We start from the raw sequence: 20,599 nt of genomic DNA, 5'->3' as shown, positions 1-20,599 counted from the left end.
AAAACATTTTATTCACCAGAAGGTGAATCAGCTTGTGAACTTCGTGCACTAAACCTGCAGAAAAAAAGTTCTCAGGTTTCTCTCTTTTTACATTTTTACACTTTTTTTTACATTTATTATTTGAGTGTTTTCCATGGTTGTGTTGACATTTCCTTTCCTTTCTGCCTTGATAGCTGAGGGGATTATAATCAGAGGAAGGTTAAATTTAAAATAAAAATGTTTAAATTGAATGTATTTTTCTCCTGGTCCTTATTTTAAATAGGTCATAAAAAAATATCAATAATTATTGATATCGACCAATATAAAACACTTATATCGCAATAGAGGTTTCAGCCATATCGCCCAGCCCTAGTGGCGAGGAAAAACTTCCTTTGAACTGGCAGAAACCTCAGGCAGAACCAGGCTCTGGGTGGGCGGCCATCTGCCTCGACCAGTTGGGTGCGAGAGAGAGAGTGAGACAGACAGAGAGAGACAGACAAATATGCAGTCAGAGAGAGAGAGAGAGAGAGAGAGAGAAACAATGACACAGTAACAATGATAGTGGATGTAATAACAGTGTAGCAGTTGCAGTGGATGTCAGGCAGGGCCATGGCAGGAGATGCAGCTGTAATCCACAATCCAGATTCAGCCACTATCCACAGGAACCTGCGAGATGACAAAGCACAGAGACTCTGGGGAAGGAGCTAAGTTAGTAATATGCCATGGTAGGGCATGAAAACGTGCAGATGGAGAGGGACAGAAGGACCGAGGAGCTCGGTGCATCTTTGGAGGTCCCCCGACAGTCTAATGCTATAGCAGCATAACTAGGTGCCTGGCCATTTATGGCTTTGTAAGTAAGGAGGAGAATTTTAAATTCTATTCTAAAGAACTGAAAAAAGGCAGTTCTTGAAATTTGTTTTACATGGGAGTGAAAGGACATGTCCTGATGAAAGATAACTCCCAGATTCTTTACAGTGGTGCTGGAGACCAGCACAATGCCATCCATAACTGCTATGTCACCAGAAAGTGAGTTTCTCAGTTTCGGGCCTAGTACTATAACTTTAGTTTTGTATCGCTGGTCATCCAGGACTTTATGTCCTGAAGACATGCTTGTAGTCTAGTTAACTGACTGGTTTCTTCTGGCTTCATTGATAAGTATAGCTGGGTATCGTCTGCATAGCAATGAAAATTTATTGAGTGCTTCCTGATAATCTTCCCTAAAGGAAGCATATATAAGGTGAATAGAATTGGTCCAAGCACAGAACCCTGCGGAACTCCATAGCTGACTTTAACAAGCACAGAGGAGTCGTCATGAACACATACAAACTGAGAGCGTTCTGACAAGTAGGATTTAAACCAGCTTAGCGCAGTTCTCTTAATGCCAATGAAGTGTTCCAGTCTCTGCAATAGAATACCACGGTCAGTAGTGTCAAATGCAGCACTAAGTTCCAATAAGACTAGTACAGAGACAAATCCTTTATCAGATGCAATTAGAAGGTCATTTGTAACTTTAACCAGTGCTGTCTCTGTGCTATGATGCACTTTAAATCCTGACTGGAAATCCTCAAATAAACAATTTTTGTGTAGAAAGTTGCACAGATGATTAGCAACTGCTTTCTCAAGAGTTTTTGAGAGAAAGGGAAGGTTGGATATCGGTCTATAGTTGGCTAAAACCCCTGGATCAAGAGTAGGCTTTTTAAGTAGAGGTTTTATTACAGCTACTTTAAAGGACTGTGGTACAGTCTGTGGTACAGTCCTTTAAAGTAGCAGTTGTTGTTTAAAGCAGTTGTTGATAAGAAGAAGAAACGAACTTTATTAATCACATCACACAAGGTGTTAGTTGCACTACACGCCATGCTTTCCGTGAAATTAGTTTTTTCCGCATTTGACCCATCTTCGATCTGTCGATCCTCCACGGCAGACCAGGAGCGGTGGGCTGCCAGCTGCCAGGCAACGCTGACGCCCGCACCCGGGGACCAGCACTTCTCCGTTACCATCGGTCAGGTGATCTTCTTGCATGTTTTTAGTGGGGGTTATTACGGAGGAAACCCCGGGTGAACATGGGGAGAACATGCAAACTCCACACAGAAAGGCCCCTTTTTCCTCAAGCAGCAGGCATGGTGGAGGACACGCCACCAGCGCCCACAGCGGGATTCAAACCGGGGACCTTCTAGCTGTGAGGCGACAGTGTTACCACTTTTGCCACCGTGCTACCCCAGATAAAGACAGCTTGATCATATCTAATATGGAAAAGTCAATTAAAGGTAAAAAATTCTTTAAGCAGCTTAGTCGGGGTGGGATCTAAAATACAGGTTGATGATTTTGATGATGAAGTTATTGAAATTAGTTGATGAAGGTCGACAGGTGTTAAACAGTCTAAAACTGCGACAGGATCGACAACAGTTTCTACGGTTTCTGTATTTGAAGAAAAAACAGTACCTGTTGACGACAGGAGCTGGTGAATTCTATATCAGTTAGAATTCTATCATTAAAGAGGCTTATGAAGTCATTACTGTTCAGAGCTAAAGGAATACATGGTTGAACAGAATTATGGCTCACTGTCAGCCTGGCTACAGTGCTGAAGAGAAACCTGGGATTGTTCTTATTTTCCTCTATTAGTGCAGAGTAATAGGCTGCCTGAGCACCGCGGAAGGCTTTCCTGTATATTTTAAGACTGTCTTGCCAGGTGAACCGAAATTCCTCCAAATTGGTAGAACGCCATTTCCTTTCTATTTTTCGTGAGATTTGCTTTAACTTGCGGGTTTGAGGGGTATACCATGGAGCTAACCTCCTCTGTTTTATTATTTTTTTAGGGGAGCAACAGAGTGAAGTATCATACGCAATGAACCTGTAGCACTATCAACCAGGTAGTCAATTTAGGTTAGCGTAGGAGTCCTCTGTTGTACATACAGACATACAGACATGGTATTGAATTGAATGCTGATGGGATCATATCCTTAAATTTAGCTACAGCACTATCAGATAGGAGTCTGGTATAAGAATTTTTGCCTACTGGCTGGTAGTCTGGTAATGTGAATTCAAGAGTTATTAAATGATGGTCCGATAAAAGAGGATTCTGTGAGGAGACTATTAAGTCTTCGATTTCAATGCCATATGTCAGAATAAGGTCGAGGGTGTGGTTAAAACAGTGAGTTGGTTCATGTACATTCTGACGGAAGCCTACTGAGTCTAATACTGAGATAAATGCAGTGCTAAGGCTGTCATTATCAACGTCGACATGTACATTAAAGTCACCTACAATAATTACTTTGTCTGCTTTAAGGACTAAATCTGATAGAAACTCTGAGAACTCAGCTATAAATTCGGAGTAAGGATCAGGAGAGTGGTATACTTTAACAAATTAAACTGGCTGCACTGTTCCATTTTTCATGAGAAAGAGTGAGAACAAGGCTTTCAAATGAGTTATAGTCGAGTTTAGGTTTAGGGTTGATTAAAAATGGCTGCATCTGCACCTCCTCGGCCACTGCCTCAAGGAATTTGAGTATTAATATGGCTTGGAGGAGTAGCTTCATTTAGGCTACTCTGGTGAACTGGTGAACTCTGGTATGGTGAACATACTCTTCAGGACACAGCCAGGTTTCAGTCGGACAAAATAAATCAATATTATCGTCTGATATTAACTCATTTACTAAAACAGCTTTAGAGGACAGAGATCTGATGTTAAGGAGTCCACATTCTTTAATCTTGTACTATTGTAGTGGTTGTTTTAATTTTTATTAGATTTTTATCTTTAACTCCTGTGTACTTTTGGTTTTCTTAGTTTACATGGCCGGGGGGCAAACACAGTCTCTATGGAGTGTTGGGTGGGTAACTGCTCTAATGGAGGCGCAGAGATGTGTGTAGGACTGCAGCTCTGCCTCCTGGTCTCAACTCTGAGTTGTCAGGGGTTAGGTTCATCAATAAAATCATCAGATTTCTAGAGATGAGAGCTGCTCCCTCCAAAGTGGAATGGATGCCGTCTTTCCTAATCAGACCAGGTCTTCCCCAGAAAGTCTGCCAATTATCAATGAAGCCCACACCATTTGCTGGACACCACCTCGACAGCCAGTGATTGAATGATGACATGCGGCCAAACATGTCATCACTGGCCAGATTTGGCAGGGGTCCAGAGAAAACTACGGAGTCCGACATTGTTTTAGCATATGTACACACCGATTCCACATTAATTTTAGTGACCTCCGATTGGCGTAACCGGGTGTCATTACCGCCGACGTGAATAACAATCTTACGGTATTTACGCTTATCCTTAGCCAGCAGTTTCAAATTTGATTCGACGTCGCCCGCTCTGGTCCCCGGCAGGCATTTGACTATGGTCGCTGGTGTCGCTAACTTCACATTTCTCAAAATGGAGCTGCCAATAATCAGAGTTGGTTTCTCAGCGGGTGTGTCACTGAATGGGGAGAACCTGTTAGAAACATGAAGTGGTTGGTGGTGACCCGTGGGCTTCAGCTTGGGACTATGCTTCCTTCAAACAGTCACCCAGCCTCCCTGGTTTCCCGGCTGCTCAGGAGCTGTCGAGGGACGGCTAGCCGGAGCTGCACTTGGTCGGTCCGCACCGGCTACGGGGGCTGGTTTTGTTTCCATGGTGCGGAGCCGAGCTTCCAATTCACTAAGCCTCGCCTCCAACTCACCAAATAAACTACATTTCTTACACGTACCAGTATCACTAAAGGAGGCAGAGGAGTAGCTAAACATGTGACACACCAAGCAGGAGAGAGCTGGAGAGGGACAGAGAGAAGCCATCGCTAGCTGCTAGACTAAGCTGGTGTAGCTAGCAGAGCAGACAAGTGCGTAGACAAATAAAATTAACAGTTGCTAAATAAACAGACTTATGGGTGCTTGAGCAGAACTAATGTTACTTTAGAGCGTGGATAACAGTTTGGTGTACTCCTGACTGTTGACGTGAGAGTGAACACCATGGTGAGATCAAAAGACCTGTCTGAGGCCTTCAGAAAGAAGATTGTTGCAGTGTATGAGTCTGGTAAGGGATTTAAAAAGATCTCAAAAGATTTTGAAATCAGCCATTCCACTGTCCGGAAAATAGTGCACAAGTGGAGGACATTCAAAACAACTGCCAAGGGGCCTCATGTACAAAGACTTACGTGGATTTCCTACTGAGACATGGCGTACGCTCAAATCCGGAAAACGTTGTATGTACAAAAATATCCAGATGTATGAATCTGTGTGCACGCACAAATCAAAGCACATTTCCTTTGTACATCCCATTCAATGTGGAATTGAACTTACATGTTGGAGTACCTGACCCCTCCCTGTCCACGCCCCTTTTCAAATACGCAATATTGAATTTAAATGAGCACTGCACCAGGGATTCCCTTCTCTGCATGATCAGAAAATCAAAAAAGAATTTGACCGAAAGCGAATTGGAGGCGCTACTCCCTGAAGTGCAGGTGCACAGAAATGTGCTCTTTGGCACGCTGTCCTCCGGCATAAGCAACAAACAGAAGAGGAGTGAGTGGGAGAGTGTGTGAGAGACTGTCAATGGTCTTGGTCAATTGGTCAGTCTGAGGGTTGGTGAGAGGGGTCATCAGCCAGCTCTTAAGTGGGTAGCCACAGTCGCTTGGGGTCAATTGAAAGCAGACAAAGATTTACAGTTTCCATTCGTTAATTTTATACACTACTGACATGGATCACACACTATTGTTGCAAATTAGTGCAGAAGTGCGCCTGGGAAAAGGTGAGGCTGATTAAGACATTTCACACTTTACGCATGGGGTTATTAACATGAGTACTTGGCACACAGGGCAATCAGGGGCTTGTTAGAAAGATCTTAAACTATAGTTTAACCAGCAAGAAACAGCAAGTCACTAACTTTAACCACTGACCACTGTTAATGTTTGTTAAAATCATAAGTTTTTCACAAGAAGTGGCTGAGTGGACTAATTAATATCTCTCGTTGTGACGCGTTGCCAAGGTAACCAGCTCTGGCCACAGAACCTGCAGCTCGGTCAGCCGCATCTGTTATATTAGGCCAAATCAGTGGAGGGAAGTGAGATGATTGCTTAATGTTATGTTACGTGATACAAACTATCATTTCAGAGGGCAAGTGCATCTCTTACCTACCACACGCCTGTGTGTGTCCAGAGGATGATGCAAAATTTTGTTTCAAAGAATCAAAGTCCACAGATCCTTTTTATTGCAAGAAATATAATCCACCATTCACTGATCATTAAATGTGTATCAAGTCTATCCTAAATCTGTTGCCTCGGTTACCAACTAGCGTTTGAGCCAGCGCAATAATTTAGAACAATTAGGCTATTTGACCGGAACTTTTTTATAGGTGTCCTACAGCACTTTTTAATGGACACCCTGCAGCCAATCAGAATCAAGTATTCACCAAGACCATGATATACATGCGTATAATTCCGTCCCACACGGCTGGCATGGCTCGGCTCAGGGTCATCTGGCACAATCCCGATTGGTCGGCCAGCTCCCTCTGGAATGCACAGGCACAGGCAGCGCATGGCTCCTTGCTGTGTTGCGCTCCAAGGCTGGCCGCAGCTCTGCGCACAGTTCCAGGAGGATTGACTTCGGGAACCTAAAGCGGCTGATGAGCCAGTTGTCATTATGTGCCAGTAAATCCTCTCTGTCTCTGACCACACGCTTTCTTCGTATTGCACCATTTGCAATATCTTCTAATACTGCTAAAGCAGCCATTGTTTTTAACGGTATTTTGTGCACCACTTTACGAATGCTTTTATATCCACTCATGTAATTGCAGACACGTGAGTGTGTTAATTGTTCATCAGTGTTAATTGTTCATGTGTCTCTGATGTGCACATCCCAGCATCACCTGTCATGTCACCAAAGGACCAACAGCTGCAGAAACGTGCATACGCCAGCCATGAAGTTGGCGTGAGGCACAGCACATTTCAACGGTCATTTCACTCTTGATACATCTGAACTTTGCCGTGAAAAAGAGCGTACGCCATGTTTTTGTGCATACGCACCCTTTGTACATGAGGCCCCAGGGGCCCGTTGCACAAAACTAGGATAAGGGATTAAGCTGGAATATGTTGGTTATCCTGGCTCAATTTATCCGTGATCCGGTTGCACAAAAGCAGGATAGCGGAAAGTGGGATATGTTATGGGATAAGTTACCATGGAGATTTATTCTGTGGAGCTAGCCTGCTCCAGACCAGGCTAAGTTCCAGGATCTATTTAATCTCATCCCTTATCTCAGTCAGCAGTCATCACAAACGGAAACCTATAGTTATTCCACTGACCACTACACATTGTTATCACATTCAACTAGATCCACGGTCATTATTTAAACATTAACACAAAACATAAGCATCATTGTAGATACATGATGATTTTAGATGATGCTGCAATCATCAGATAGACAGTTTCCCATAGACTATATATAAAATACACATCCAATATAAATATAAACACACATCAAAGAGTAACATGATGTTCCTTTGAATAAGCCACCATTTGCTTTGATGGCAGCTTTGCACACACTCGGCATTCTCTCAATCAGCTTCGTGAGGTAGTCACCTGGAATGGTTTTCCAACACTCTTGAAGGAGTTCCCAGAAGTGCTGAGCACTTAGCTGCTTTGCCTTCACATTGCTCTTTTTCTTTGTCAAATAGCCCTTTTATAAGTGTGTTTGTGGTCATTGTCCTGTTGAAAAACAAATGATGGTCCCACTAAACGCAAACCAGATGGGATGGCATATTATATCAGATGGCAGAATGCTGTGGTAGCCATGCTGGTTAAGTATGCCTTGAATTTTGAATAAATCACCAACAGTGTCAATGGCAAAGCACCCCCACACCATCACACCTCCTCCTCCATGCTTCACAGTGGAAACCACACATATAGAAACCATTCACTCACCTTTTCTGCATCTCACAAGGACATGGCGGGTGCAAAAATCTCAAATTTGAACTCTTCTTTCCACTGGTCTAATGTCAATTCCTTTGTGTTTCTTGACCCTAGCAATTCTCTCCTTATTGTTGTTCTTCCTCAGAAGTGGCTTCTTTGCAACAATTCGACCATGAAGGCCTGATTTTCTGTCCCTGTTTCCTCTGAACAGTTGATGCTGAGGTGTGTCTGCTACTTGAAATCTGTGAAGCATTTATGTGGGCTCTAATCTGAGGTGCTGTTAATTTGCGGTTTCTGAGGCTGGTAACTCTAGTGAATGAATCCTCTGCAGTAGAGGTAACTCTTGGTCTTCCTTTCTTGTGGTGGTCCTCATGAGAGCCAGTTACATCATAGCGCTTGATGGTCTTTGCGACTGCACTGGAGGATACATTCAAAGTTCTTTAAATTTTCTGGATTCACTGACCTTCTTGTCGCAAAGTAATGACAGACTGCCCTTTCTCTTTACTTAGTTGAGTGGTTCTTGCCATAATATGGATTGGAACAGTAGGCAAAGTAGGCGCTATTCACTATATAGACCTTTAAACTAACCCTACCCCTGCACATCACAACTGATGGTCTCAAACACATTCAGAAGGCAAGAAATTCCAGAAATTAACTCTTGACAAGGCACGCCTGTAAATTGAAAACCATTCCAGGTGACTACCTCATGAAGCTGATAAAGAGAATGCCAAGAGTGTGCAAAGCTGTCATCAAAGCAAATGGTGCCATCTTTGAAGAATCTAAAATATAAACATATTCTGGTTTGTTTAACACTTTTTTGATTACTGCATATTTCCATTTTCCATCCGTGTTTCTTCATAGTTTGGATGTCATCAGTATTAATCTACAATGTCGAGAAAAAAAAAAAAGAAATAAAGAAAAAGGGGTGAGAAGGTGTGTCCAAATTTTTGACTTTGACTTTTTTCAAGAAAAAAATGGCAAAGTAATTGTAGTCTAAATAAATGGAATAATACTAAAAATATTGTAAAGACCAAATTTCTAATTCTGCAATAGGCCTATGGGTTGTTAAACAGTTTCACAAACTATACATAATCTTTTTCTTTTCTGTATTACAGATTACATAAATGAACAGTTTCCAGGACCTTGCCTGATATGTCAATGAGGTGCTGAAGATCCCCATGTTGATCTCCTTGCACAGTGTTAAAGACCGGAGAAGCAGGAAGTGAAAGCTGACTACATGTCAAGGTTCAATCAAGGACAGGTCTAAATATCCCCAGTAGGGATCCTGAAACCCACATACCTTCAGGGAACTGTGCCCACACTTGTGGCGCCATGCTGGCGGGCTGAGCAAAATAAACATGATATTTAGTCAGGAAAGGGTGACAAACATTTTTTAGTGTGTCCTTTTTTAGATTTTCTAGTATGGTTTTGAAACCAGACTGATGACAAATTTTGTTATTGTTGTAACTTTTTTATCCTTTGTGCCTATTGGTACACAATCAGGACTGTTTTATTCCAAATTTCTGTGGCATTTACTGTTGCAGACTTTCTGACAATAAAAGTCAAGTCTATATAAACTGTTAATGTGTCCTTTCAGAGTTTGATATGTAACATTAATGACGTGAAAATGGAACGTAAGCTGTCTAAGATCGAGGGAACAGTATTTTATTGTATAACATTTTCTTTCTTACTCATTTGTATTACAATAGAAACCTGTAATTTCTAAGAATAAAAGAAACTTACTGCTTTATTCCCCTTATGCTTGGTTCAGACTGCATGCTTCTATCCCGGTTTTATGACCATTTTGTTGCGGCCGATGAATTACCCGTGTCGTGGCTGATAGTGAGCGACAATGAGGCATCTGTACTTGTGTAGCATGACATGCTAAACAACCTGTCATGCAGCATCTGGGACAGCCCATGGCACGCCGACATCATGACTAGCGAGTCAGAAGTTTTTTTTGTACTGACACGTGTAGTGTGACATCTCCCACCACATGTTCCTGAGCGTTTACCAATCAGGTGCACTTTCCAGAGCGCAGTCAGATAACCATGCCGATGAGGAGGAGGAGGGATGCAGAGGTTGTTGCTGTCAGGTGGGACAATGAGAGAGGAAAAGTTGGTTGAGCTGTGGCAACAGTACCCCTGTCTATTTGATGTTTCCTAGAGGGAGGAAGACCAAGTCAAAAAGACAAATGTTGGAGAGAAATAGTGGAACCACGTCATCGGCCAGGCGAGGAGCTGCTATGCGATCATATCATTATCTCTGCTCCTAACTGCAGGAATGTGCCTATCATTACTAATTCCATATCAAACATAGTCTGTTTGATGCAGCCAACACAGCCAAGCCTGCTCCCTGTAGAATAAATAACTATGGAAATAAAATTACTATATGTGAAACTTGTTGTACCTGTCTTAAATGTTGTCGAGATGCTACATGGTAGAAGAATAAATAATGGTGGAATGGACAGTTTTTGCTTTCTTTTTTTTTTTTCAATACAGAAGACTGCCAGCATCACACAACACATCTGTCAGTTTGATTGATAGCTGCTTCACACGCCTCCCCGATGATATCTAAACTTGTGCGTCATTGTTAGATAAGACACACCATGATCAGTCAGGCTCATACGTGTATACTTGACAGTCACCCGACCAAGACGCAGCTTATTATGTTTATGGCAGTATGCCACCGCCCAGTGACTACAAGTCATTAGGCGCTGGCAGACAATCCTGCACTCCTTGCTTGGCTCTTTAAAATATACTGAGGTGAAGACATTGCTGGCTCTTACCTGCAACGTTTAAGCTTAAGTTTTACTGGTGTATGATGGTTATGTTACTTGCCTTTATTTAAATACCAGATGGGACCAGAAAGGGGTGTAATATGTCGCTATAATGTTTATTGATGTGGTCATGTTTGCAAAACATAACATGTTCACATTTAGGATATTAACACATTCAAATTCCAAATGTTACATGCTAAAATTCAGCATGGTAACATTTAATAGATGTTAACATTTATGTTAATATGAATCTGAAATGACAAGTTGTCTCTCCATTTTCCACTCATTCATGGCTTCACAGGGGTTCAAACATGGCTGTGGACTTTTTAAGATAATTTTAACAAAGGTTCCCAGGTTGTGGAGTTGTTGTTAGTTATGAAATGTACGTACTGTATAACTGCCAGCCTTATTTGAATTTTTATCCCCACAGCTAAATCCCGTTTAACAGACGTAAACCTAGCGGACACCATGATAGGTAAAGCAGTGGAGCACATGTTTGAGACAGAGGAGGGACCAAAGGAGGAATGGAGGGGGATGGTGCTAGCCCGAGCTCCTATTATGACTACCTGGTTCTACATAACCTACGAGAAAGACCCTGTCCTCTACATGTACCAGCTGCTAGACGACTACAAAGAGGGGGACCTCCGCATTATGCCAGACTCCAGTGCGTAAAGTAATCTTATTCAGCTTTTATTTAGACTGTTTTGTATTTTCATGTGGTGGAAATTTTAAAAAGGAATTTATCAGAACCCACTTGGTCCCTTCGCTGTGTTTTAAGTTTCAATTTATCCACTTCAAATGCAGGTGTAAATGCAAAATCTAATGTTTAAATTACTTACTCCAAACTAATTGTAATTAAAATATAAAATATTGTGTTTTTTTCTAATGTAATGTGTAACAATAGATCTCACTGCACTAAACATCAGTTTATTAATTTTATATGTGATTTTGCAAACATTTGCATTTACCTTAAACAGTATATTGAACATTTTTCTTCTTATTAGTTATTAATATTGGTTTAAGCCTTATCACCCAGCCATGTGATTGGAAAGTAGCAGTGAGGGTAGGGGAGTACAGCAAGGGACACAACTATATTCTATTTTCTAACACGCTACATCTTTTTTATTCATAGCCTTGATTTTCATAAATTGATTGATGCAAACAACTTCAAGATACAATCACAACAGGAGGCACAATAAACTGCAACAGCAGATAAACAACCATTTATAGAATTGAAGCAACATTGAGGCGACTGATTACATTTGTCAGTGTCAGTGATCCACAGATCAGTAATACTCTGACAATAACGGTCTGCACCTCAATAAAGGTGCACACAAGCCACTGTAATAAATATATTTAGCCCAAAACAAGATAGTAATCCACTGAAAGATGTTTTCTCCTTTCAAATTAGCAGTGTTCATCTTCGATTTGTTCTCTGTGTTTTCCCAGTTACAACTTCCCTAAACATATGTAGAAGGGCATTGTCTTGCCTCCAGTTATTCTCTGGAGTGTCAGGTTTCAAATGATACCTCACTTGACCAATCACGATCTGCCACATGAAGCCTAGCAACCAGCGAAGCCATAACAGTCCAAGTTGAATGAAGGCCCTTCTTCTTTTCTCACAAGTGAAGATCGAGCCAATCACAGCTGATTTTGAAGATGACTGATGCTTTGAATAGCCAATGAAATTGTGTACATACCGATATATGCGGACATAGCCAAAATTAGGTCTAAATATCTCAAACATGAATATATAAATTTAGATTTCATGAATATAAATATAGATTTTCATGTAGTTAAATCTAAAATAAATTGCTGTTTTTTGGAGAACGTCTTAATATACCATTAGAGAAAATAATACAATAATACAAATACAATACAAACAATATTAAGTGTCTGTAGTATTTTTATCACTTTTTTATTGAATTTGGACTATGTTACGGCTCCATGCTGTGGTCCCATTGTGTTTTCCGGCTAATTAGTCCCGGATATAGTAATCTTTAAACATTTATTTGCAAAAAAAATATCTAGGTGGAAAAAAAAAAACTACTGCAGTTTGTTCAAACTTCTATTATTCAATGCCAGGAACAGTTACAGTGATTCTGACTGCTGGGGATAAAAGTTCAGTGTTCCCTTTCAAAAGAAAATAAAGCCATGTATGTACTCCCAATTAAACAGATTGGAAGAATGAAAACCAGGTAAGATGGAGGACATGTTAACACCAAGTAGTGATCAATTTTCTCTCTGTGTCCCTCTGCAGACGACAGCGTCCCGGCGGAGAGGGAACCTGGTGAGGTGGTGGATAGCCTGGTGGGTAAACAGGTTGAGTACGCCAAAGAGGATGGCGGCAAACGAACGGGAATGGTCATACACCAGGTGGAGGCTAAGCCCTCTGTCTACTTCATCAAGTTTGATGACGACTTCCTCATTTATGTTTATGACCTTGTCAAAACTTCATAAGACTTTGTGGATGTCCTGAGCTACTCCCACATGACAAAAAGAGAATGCAGCACATGTTGAAACATCTGAAGCATTTGATCAAGCACTTATTCCTCAGACCATCAAAGACAAAAATAAAGACTTGAAAAAAGAATTCTCATAAAGGAAAAAGACAATATTTAGATCTTGAGAATCGCCTTGTTTTTGTGTCTGGGAATTTTCAAGACTTGCAAAAAACAAACAAAAAAAAAAAACAGGTGATGTTGAAAACTCTCATCTACGACCTTCTTAGACCCTTTCAACAGAAAAAAATGGCCATGGTTTCACATTACAATTAATTGGCCCAAACACATTTTGACTACCCCTTAATATCTTTGTGAAAATGGCAAAGGCATCCAAAAATTCTGCTTCACAAAAAGAAACAAAACCTTCAAATTCATTTTCAGTGTCTGATTTCTTCAAGTGGGCTGGTTTCAGAGGAAAATTTTGGTTGTGGTTATATGTGGTAGAGGTAATTTGAGATTATCTCCTAGTGAACATGTGTAAAGTTTGACAGTAGCCGATTGTCTGTGTTCACCTTTTTAGTGTGGAAACATGACAAAACCTCAAAGACTCTTTGTCATGTTTCCTACATCATTTACCACATGAAAAACGAAAAATAAGCAGACTCCCAGCAAAGAAATGAAATCTGGAATTGGTTGGTGGAAGGAGCCTCAAAAAAAATGACTAGAAGGAGGAAAATATTTGGACCAGATAAACAAACGGTTGCAATCATGATGGAGAAAGAGCTTGAATTTGTTTTCAGTAACAAACGCAATGCAGCTCAGTGTCATTAATTAATTCTGTAATCCTCATCATCTGTCTCAGTAACGACTGGCATTAAAACGTTTTCTGACACAAAAAGACATGTTTATCCTATGAGATAGAAGTGATAAAAACACAAAATCTCTTTTTTGCTGTCATCAGTGCCAAAACCCCTTCCCACTGTGAATTTGTTTGATGTTAGAGATGATTGGACAGCTTTTTCCTATGATTTCACTAAAGCCTTTGGATTTGCTCTTGTGCTGTCTTTTCTAAGTTATCAGTAAAGGAGTAAGAAGACAGAGAAAGGAAACTGAGACTTGGTCAAACCCCCTTCTGCCCTTTTCAGTTTGTTTTAATGTAGGTGTTGCTCGGGTTCTTGGATTCCTCAATTTAAACTTCAAATACATTGATGGATTCTAAATGTGACACATTGTTGATTTCAGTTGTGGAAGACATGGTTTGATGCACTTTAAATCCCAAGAAGGAGATAAGAATATTCCTGTGACATGTCATGAGTATTTTGGACTTAAATTTTCACCAGAATCTAGAAAAGAAACCAGAAAGACAAGTCTTTTTCATTAGTTGTCAAGATTTTAGCCATTGAAAGCATGGTTCCGCCTCACTTCCATGTCTCAGATGATAGAAATGTTGCAGAAACAACAGTATCCCTGTTTGTGTTTACACACAAACCAAAAGCTTACAGACTCCTCATGATGTAGATCAGATGCTCTCTTGGCTGATTGAAGAAAACACAAGTATCTGTCCACAGCTCATGAGATGATTCAGACTGTGCCACAGCATTTATGCAGTAAGAGAGGACACACTCGGTGGTGTTTGGTGTATAAAGGGATTAACAGCTATTGAAGGTTTAAATTTCCTTTCTCATAAATGTGCATTTTATTTTATTTGGATTTACTTGAGTCTGAAGGTTTTCCACAAACACATGTTCTGTACTGATATGAACTTGCAGTTTAATCAAGTGTTTGAATTTACTTAAAAGCTTAGCATCAGGCTCTTTTTTCACTGGCCAGTGACTGATTGTAAATATAGTTGCTACTTTCAATGTTTTGTCAGCCAGCTACATTTTATACTAGAAAATAATCCTAAAAGAGCCTTTATCAAATCAAAAGACCACTGAAAATGACAGCAGTTTGATGTGTTCATTGTCTTTTTGTTTTACTCCCAAACCCAGTGAACATGGGAATGACAACTGAGAAGAGAAACCAGTAAAGGCTGATTAGCCACACATGACATACTTGACCAATTACATGGTGCGAATGAATTCAGCACACATAGCAGAGTAATGTATGTAAAACTTTTGGTCCTTGTACTTCCTGTGATGTACCAAGACAGATTACAACTCTTATTATACTGCAACCGCACTTCAAAAAGAAATCAAACAATCAAACAAACAAAAAAAGACACTCTCCCAGAGATCTGTCGGTTTCTGCACTTGTATATCTGTTTTGTTTTTCATTAAAAGCGAGTATAATTGTGATCATCCCAACAGGCACTTTTTCAATGAGATTCAATTCAATTCAATATTCCTAGATGACGATAAGGCGTCATTAGTAAGACTTCACAGCAAGGTTATGTCCAGTCAGTATATTTCACTGTTATAAAACAGATTATTGTTGTTGTTGGAATGTTGGAATGACAGGCCCTTCTATCATTCTCCTGCCTTGTATTGTTTGTTTTTATATGTTTTAAAATGTATGTTAATTTTATTGTTAATGGAAAAATTTACATGTTTGTTTCCTTTTCAGCTTAGTATACTTTCAGATATTTGACATCTGAAACTTTTGTGGATGTAAGAAGGTGGGAGTGGAGGGAGATGGAATTTTGGAAATAATAATAATAAATTTTATTTGCATAGCACCTTTTATACAGGAACTGCAGCTTGAAGTGCTTTACAACAAAGAAATCACATGCACCAAGAGAGTGCTTTACATAGAAAAAATGTGCATAAAAATGGATAAATTAATGTAAAATAATATGGAGAATGAAGCCCACTTGATAGTAAGAGAATAAGGATGAAAATACATAGCATGAGATGGAAAACAACAGAATAAGGAAGCTAAAAATAGGAATTACATAGAATGAAATCAAGTAAAATACAAGAAGTATAGCAATGCATAAGCAAAAGGCAAAGCACACAAGTTTCAGGCCTGTATCAGAAAGTGGAGAGATAGGTTTTTAGCTCTCCTTTAAAAATATTTAGCAAGCTGGCTTCCCTGGTATCTATAGGTAGTGTGTTCCAGAATTTTGAGGCATAATTGACAAAGGCTGCATCCCCATTTTTTTTGCAGTGTTCTTGAAGGCAAATAATAAACAAGGGATTTAGTAATGTAGCTTGGTCCTAGCCTTTTAAGGGCTTTGTATACAAAGGAGGACCTTGAAATGAATTCTGAAAGTTATGTTATGAAGCCAGTGCAGAGCAGCTAAAACTGGACCAGTGTGCCCTCTCGGTTCTGGTTAATATCTGAGCTGCAGAGTTTTAAATGAGTCTCTCACATAGGATAACTGATTTGGCAAAGACTAGAGTGTAGGACTGGGGTTTATATACAGTGAGTGCTGAGAGTCGGTGAACCATGACCAGTTCAGCTCAGGCACAGTGACAGGGAGAGAGAGAGAGAACACATAAGAAAAAAAGGAAACAGGCAGGAGGATATTGCCAATCCTGACAATTTCTTTTTGTTTCATGGTTGAGTAGGATTTCAGTTTGTCCTCATTTTGCTCATCTGTTTATTTATTGCTAAAAGACAGTAATGGAGTCTAAAGCTGCAGCATTGTTTGGTTCAGCGCACATGTACAGTTGTATGTAATCTGCATAATATGGAAACATACACTGTGCTCTCCAATGATGTTACCAAGTGGCATTGTGACCATAGTGAGAATGGTAATGGGGACCGTGGCAACTGCCTTGTGCAACCTCAAAACAGATGTTTCTCAGATACATGATCTCCAAGACTGATCTGAAACTTCTCATCTCCCTTTGATGTGTATGTTTTACCAATTTAACGCACAGTCAGAAAGACCAACCAACTGTTCCAGATGAATGATTAAGATTTCATTGTCAGCTGCACTTAGTAAGGGACAAGAATTGAGACCCTTTTATCAGATTTTAGTCCCGAGGTCTCTGATTATTTTAATAAGAGCAGCTTGTCTGTCAGCTGACCTCTTTTTAACCAGGACCAACAAAATGAAAGCTGAAATGTTCAACCATGTCATTTTAAGAGTCATAGCTGTGTTACTAAAATGATCTCTTACTGTTACAGAACTTTGCTTCAGCCTTGCCATCAAGGAATCTCTTTTGAACCATCAAACACACAGTGATGGTCAGAAATTGGTAATAATGAGTGGGTGAGTGAGTGAGTGGGTATTTGTGTGCTACTTACGCATTCAGGCAGTCTGCAATACTTTGCAACGCTTTCTCTCGTTGTTTTATAACTGTGGCGGTGTTGCCTTTTTTTAAAATTTGGTCCTTCACCTCCTCGCAAGCCTCCATGAGGACTTTTGCATTCGACAGGGAAAAGTACGCCGCTGTAGTCGCCATGGTGAATCAGTGAATCTGTGATCGATGGCGGGGTCTATTTGTGGAAGCCGCGTGCACATACTTATCCAGGATAGGTTTCACCTGGCTTGTTGAATCCATGTCTGCTCATCCTGGCTTGGTCTTTGTGCAACCGATTAAGCCTGGACGCTCATGTTTTGGATTGGTTGAACTCCGCTCAGTCACTTATCCTGGATGTCTTAATCCTACTTTTGTGCAACGGGCCCCTGGTTTGACTTTGATATCAGGTTGTTATGTTAATATGCTTATGATTAGCATGCTAATACTAACATGCTAACCTACGGTAAAATGATTCTTAAATACATTCTCATGGTATTTGATGGTGTATTCTTTTTAATGTGTTATTTGACATGCTAATGTTAACTTAGCATTAGCAGCTGATAGCATTATTGCTAATGCTAACATGAGGTCCTATGAACAGGTTTGACTTTTGATATCAGGTTGTTGTGCTAATATGGTAGCACTAACCACACAACCCGGCGTTTGTGTACTGTATCACTCTCAAAACTTCCCGCCCGTTCTAGTTATTATTATCTTACCAGAGGTGGGTGGTGATGTATTTATCTGCAGAAACCCTGCAGTCTGCCTGTATTTTATTATCATACTTCTGAGCTGGTGACAGCCTTGGCCAGTGGTATTATGTTTTTGGGTTGTCTGTATATACGGCCCATTCTCATGAACATAACATCCCAGGTCTTGAGGGAGTTTCTTCAGATTTGGCGCAAATGTTCACTTGGACTCAAGAACAAACTTGATAAGATTTTTGTGGTCAAAGGTCACTTTCCTCTTGTTTGTCACATTCTTGTAAACGCTAAAACGCTATGTCTCAGGAATTCCAACAGGAACTTTTATTCCATCTGGCACAAATGTCCACTTGGACTCAAGGATGAACTGATTAGATTTTGGTGATGAAGAGTCAAATGTCATTGTGACCACACACACAACACATAACTCAAGACACTAATTATAACAAAAATTTCACACAAATAGGACAAAATGAGGAAATTATAACATTTTATATCCAAAATGTCAACTTCACTGTGACATTGTACACTTTTCTAGAATATTCTCTAAAATCGTCTATAGTGAAGACAGCATATTTCTCACTGGAAATTATTCACTGGAATTACACGTCAGCATAGTGAAAACTTGTATTTCGCCTAAAAAAAACAAAAAAACACTTAATACCTTTTATTAAACTCCTTCAAAGCCCCTGCTTTGGTTGGGACATTCCTGGGCCGCAGCGTTTGGGCAGTTGGTGTGGTGCCCCCAGCCAATAACAGCACACATGTGAGGTTCGAACTATATAAAAAGGAAGCGACAAGAGCTGGCAAGCAACAGAAAGTGATGAATATAGTGGATACAGTGCTGAAAACTGGTTGTAACTGACAATGCCTGTATCTAATTAAATACATTCTAATTTCCAGATCAATAAAGCCATTTTTAGGCTCAACAAATAAAATCTACTTTTTTTCTTGCTTCTTGTGACCAATACAATCCTGATTCCTAATATTTTGCTGTGTAAATTTAAATAGAAACAGGATGCAATGATTTACAAGTCCTTTTTGACCTATATTAAATTGAATACAGTACAAAGACAACATATTTAAAGTTAAAACTGATATATTTTATTGTTTTTTCTAAATATACACTCAGTCTGACTTTGAGAAACTTTGGGAAAGTTGTGGAATGTTCCAACTGGTATTTTCTGAGCATTCCACAACACTTTTTGTGATACTGTTAACAATTAACCCATGAAAGTATCATGAAAGGGGCATCCTTGAAAGGCCCAGTCATTCACAAGCAAGGATGGGATGAGCTTAACCTCTTTGTGAAAAACTTTGTGGGCAAATAGTCCAATAGTTTAAGAACAACATTTGTCAAGGCACAATTACAAGTAATTTCATCATCTCCAAACTATAATGTCATCAAAGTATTCAGAGAATCTGGAGAAATCTCTGCAGGTAAGGGGCAAGGCTGGAAAACTATGGGGCTCGAACAGTGACTGTAAAATTGTGACATTGAAAATAGAATTTGGCATTGAAAAAGGAAACACTGTAATTGAAACACTTGTGTTGGAAAAAGTTGTACTGGCATTGAAACAAGTATTGACACTGAAAAATGTCATGCTAAAAATAGAACACGAACATTCAATTATTTTAATAGTTTTTATTTAGGTGTTTTTCAATCACAATCTTCTGTTTCCTTACTATTCTTCATCTTCGTCTTTTTTCAAATATTTATGCTTAAAGATTTTCAGTGTCACTGGTTTTAAGTTTCAATTCTCTGTAACTGTTAAGGTGTGGACAGGGACAAAGAAAGTGAGACTTACATATCTGCATACTAATGAGAAAACATACAGCTCTGGAAAAAATTTAAGAGACCACTGCAGAATTTTCTGAAATCAGCATCTCTACAAGTGACAGCCATTCCATTCCAGTGTCTGTTGAATTCCAATACAAGCACACCGCATTCCACTTAATGAGGTACTGATTATTTGATCACCTGAACCAAATCTTATTTAACAAGGAAAAGATAAAAAACACTGCTGTGGTCATCACTTTCCTCTTGCAATAGGACCAGCTAGATGGTCAGTGCTAGTCATACCTCAAAAGTAATTGGAATTAAAAAACTTTTGACCATGCCATAAGAGTTGAAAAAAAAAAAAAAAAAGTTTTGAGTGAGGAAAAGAAGGGTTCAATTCGGACTTGACTGGCAGAGGGATATAGCGAGTGTCAGGTTGCTTCCATCCTAAAATTTCTAAGATGGCGGTTCATAAGAACAAGGTCAAGCAGCAGACATTGGGCACAACAAAGCTATAGACTGGCAGAGAGCGAAAACGACTCTCCGACTCACTGACCAGGATGACTGTCAACTCATTCGAATGTCACTCAGCAACCATAGGATGACATGACATCAAGTGACCTACAAAACGAATAGCAAATGGCAGCCGGGGTGAGGTGCACAGCGAGAACGGTTCGAAACAGGCTCCTAGGGGCAGGCCTCAAATTGTGTAAAGCTAGAAAGAAGCCCTTCATCAATGAGAAGCAAAAAGAGCTAGGCTGAGGTTTGCAAAAGACCGATTAATTGGACCACAGAGGACTGGGGTAAGGTCATCTTCTCTGACGAGTCCAGTTTTCAGCTTTGCCCAA

At 40.0% G+C, this 20,599-nt stretch overlaps 1 protein-coding gene across 1 annotated transcript in view; it reads left to right on the top strand.

Moving 5' to 3' along the window:
- LOC139349218 (spindlin-1-like) overlaps positions 1-18,408 on the top strand; it is a 42,523-nt gene extending 24,115 nt beyond the window's left edge. The window contains exons 6-7 of the mRNA XM_070989814.1: positions 11,061-11,294; positions 12,891-18,408. Coding sequence (XP_070845915.1) covers positions 11,061-11,294; positions 12,891-13,090 — 434 coding nt within the window. The 3' untranslated portion in view covers positions 13,091-18,408. The remainder of the gene's footprint in view (positions 1-11,060; positions 11,295-12,890) is intronic.
- The last annotated feature ends 2,191 nt before the right edge of the window (positions 18,409-20,599 follow it).

The sequence above is a fragment of the Chaetodon trifascialis genome, chromosome 20 (genome assembly GCF_039877785.1).
Source record: "Chaetodon trifascialis isolate fChaTrf1 chromosome 20, fChaTrf1.hap1, whole genome shotgun sequence".
NCBI lineage: Eukaryota > Metazoa > Chordata > Actinopteri > Chaetodontiformes > Chaetodontidae > Chaetodon > Chaetodon trifascialis.
The sequence above is the reverse complement of the archived record's forward strand: the minus strand, read 5'-3'. Positions and strand labels throughout refer to the sequence as shown.